The 1,565-nt window shown below is 43.1% G+C and overlaps 1 protein-coding gene across 2 annotated transcripts in view; it reads right to left on the reverse strand.

Annotated features, from left to right (window-relative positions):
- LOC107104529 (CMP-N-acetylneuraminate-beta-1,4-galactoside alpha-2,3-sialyltransferase-like) overlaps nt 1-1,565 on the reverse strand; it is a 34,087-nt gene that overhangs the window by 21,249 nt on the left and 11,273 nt on the right. For both annotated transcript variants that reach the window (XM_015404538.1, XM_015404537.1), the window contains exon 2: nt 863-1,013. In XM_015404538.1, the coding sequence (XP_015260024.1) occupies nt 863-974 (112 nt within the window). In that variant the 5' untranslated portion in view covers nt 975-1,013. The remainder of the gene's footprint in view (nt 1-862; nt 1,014-1,565) is intronic.

The following is a 1,565-nucleotide window of genomic DNA, read 5'->3' on the forward strand; positions in this document are numbered from 1 at the left end:
TTTTATAATAATTGTTAGTTGCAGCCCTAAATCCTATGCATGACGTTTTAAAAATTAAGACCTACGAAAGACTATTTTAAGACATTTTAATACCAATTAAGGCCTTAGTTTTATTTTGAAGAATTCAATGCCTTTCAAGACTTTTTAAGGACCCGCAGGAAACCTGTAAATTCAGAGCCGTTTGTTTATGAACAATAAATAAAAAATTACAGAGATAAATTATTTATTCATATAAAAGTGCTAAAGCTGTGGATATAAACAGAACAGATATCTGTTTATGATTGAAAGAAACAAAAAATGAATAATTAACATCAGCAAAGAGCCGCAGAGTTACAAAACCTGAGTTCAGAAATCAGCCAAGCAGCTCAAAGGAAAGCATATTTATATTTCAGTTCCTGTTGCATCACCGCAAGAGCCACTGTAGTCATGCATCACACCATTTGGCCCAGAGTGACCCTCTGCGGTCGGAAGCGGTCACCTATCTGAGAGTAGATCGCCCTGCTGTCTCTAAACCCCAGGCCGTCACTCCGCCGCCTCTCAGCAGGAAGAGGAAGCCTCGCCTCAGAGTATGATACACTGATAACATCACTTTACCTCATCTTTCAGGGTCACAGAGATAGAGAAGCTTCCTGTGTAAGAAGTACAGAACATGCAGGTGGCTTTAGCTCAGGCTAATCGTGTCTCAGCAGAAAGCCGAGTAAAGATCAACGCCGTACGGTCTCCGTTTCTATAAAACGACACCCAGACCGAGCCCTTCAAGGCAAAAACAGACAGAAACATGCCAGCGCCCCGCAGGGAAAGCACAGAGACGGGCGCATAAGCGTACAAGAGCAGCAAGTGTAAAGCAAAAGCGGAGACTTACGAGGCTTCTGACCCCAGAGACCGTAGAGGTGCAGCTTCATGGAGGCGTAGTAAATAAAGACCAGAACCAGCAAGGCACACAGGACAAACAGCAGTTTGTGTGTGGGCTTCATGGTCTCTGGTCATTCACATGGCACCATCCAGGTCATCACCTGCACCGACAAACGGGGGGGGGGAGGTTAGAGGCAGCGGGAGAGAAAAAAAACACTGCAAAGACAATTTAAAAAAAGTGCGATTAGTATTGAATTGCGATTTTAACCCCAGACTTTCTGTTTGTTTCTGACCTCAAATGTATGTCTGGACGATATGAAAAAAATCTAACATCCCGATATATTCGTGCTATGGCTGCAATGCATGAGAAAATTACATTATTTTGCACCAAATTGAACCGATATACTCATGGCTTTGATGCTGCTATGCCAGAAGATGGCGGAAGACGTCCTGATCACAACAACAGACTGATAGAATATGTGCTGCATCCTACTGCCAGCACTAAAGGATGACAGGATGTATGATACAACAGGATGCGACGGGACAGCTGTAGGTCAAAATATGGCTCTGGGTCGGGAGAAAAAACACGTTCCTGATCTGAACCTGATGAAGAAGCAGATTATTAAAGGAATAGTACACCCAAAACATGATTAGCCTTCATTTTCTACTCACCCCCATGCTGAACAACACTCTGGAGTACTTTTTTGATATCT

The sequence above is a fragment of the Cyprinodon variegatus genome, unplaced genomic scaffold (assembly GCF_000732505.1).
Source record: "Cyprinodon variegatus isolate N-32 unplaced genomic scaffold, C_variegatus-1.0 Scaffold1779, whole genome shotgun sequence".
NCBI classification, from domain to species: Eukaryota; Metazoa; Chordata; class Actinopteri; order Cyprinodontiformes; family Cyprinodontidae; genus Cyprinodon; species Cyprinodon variegatus.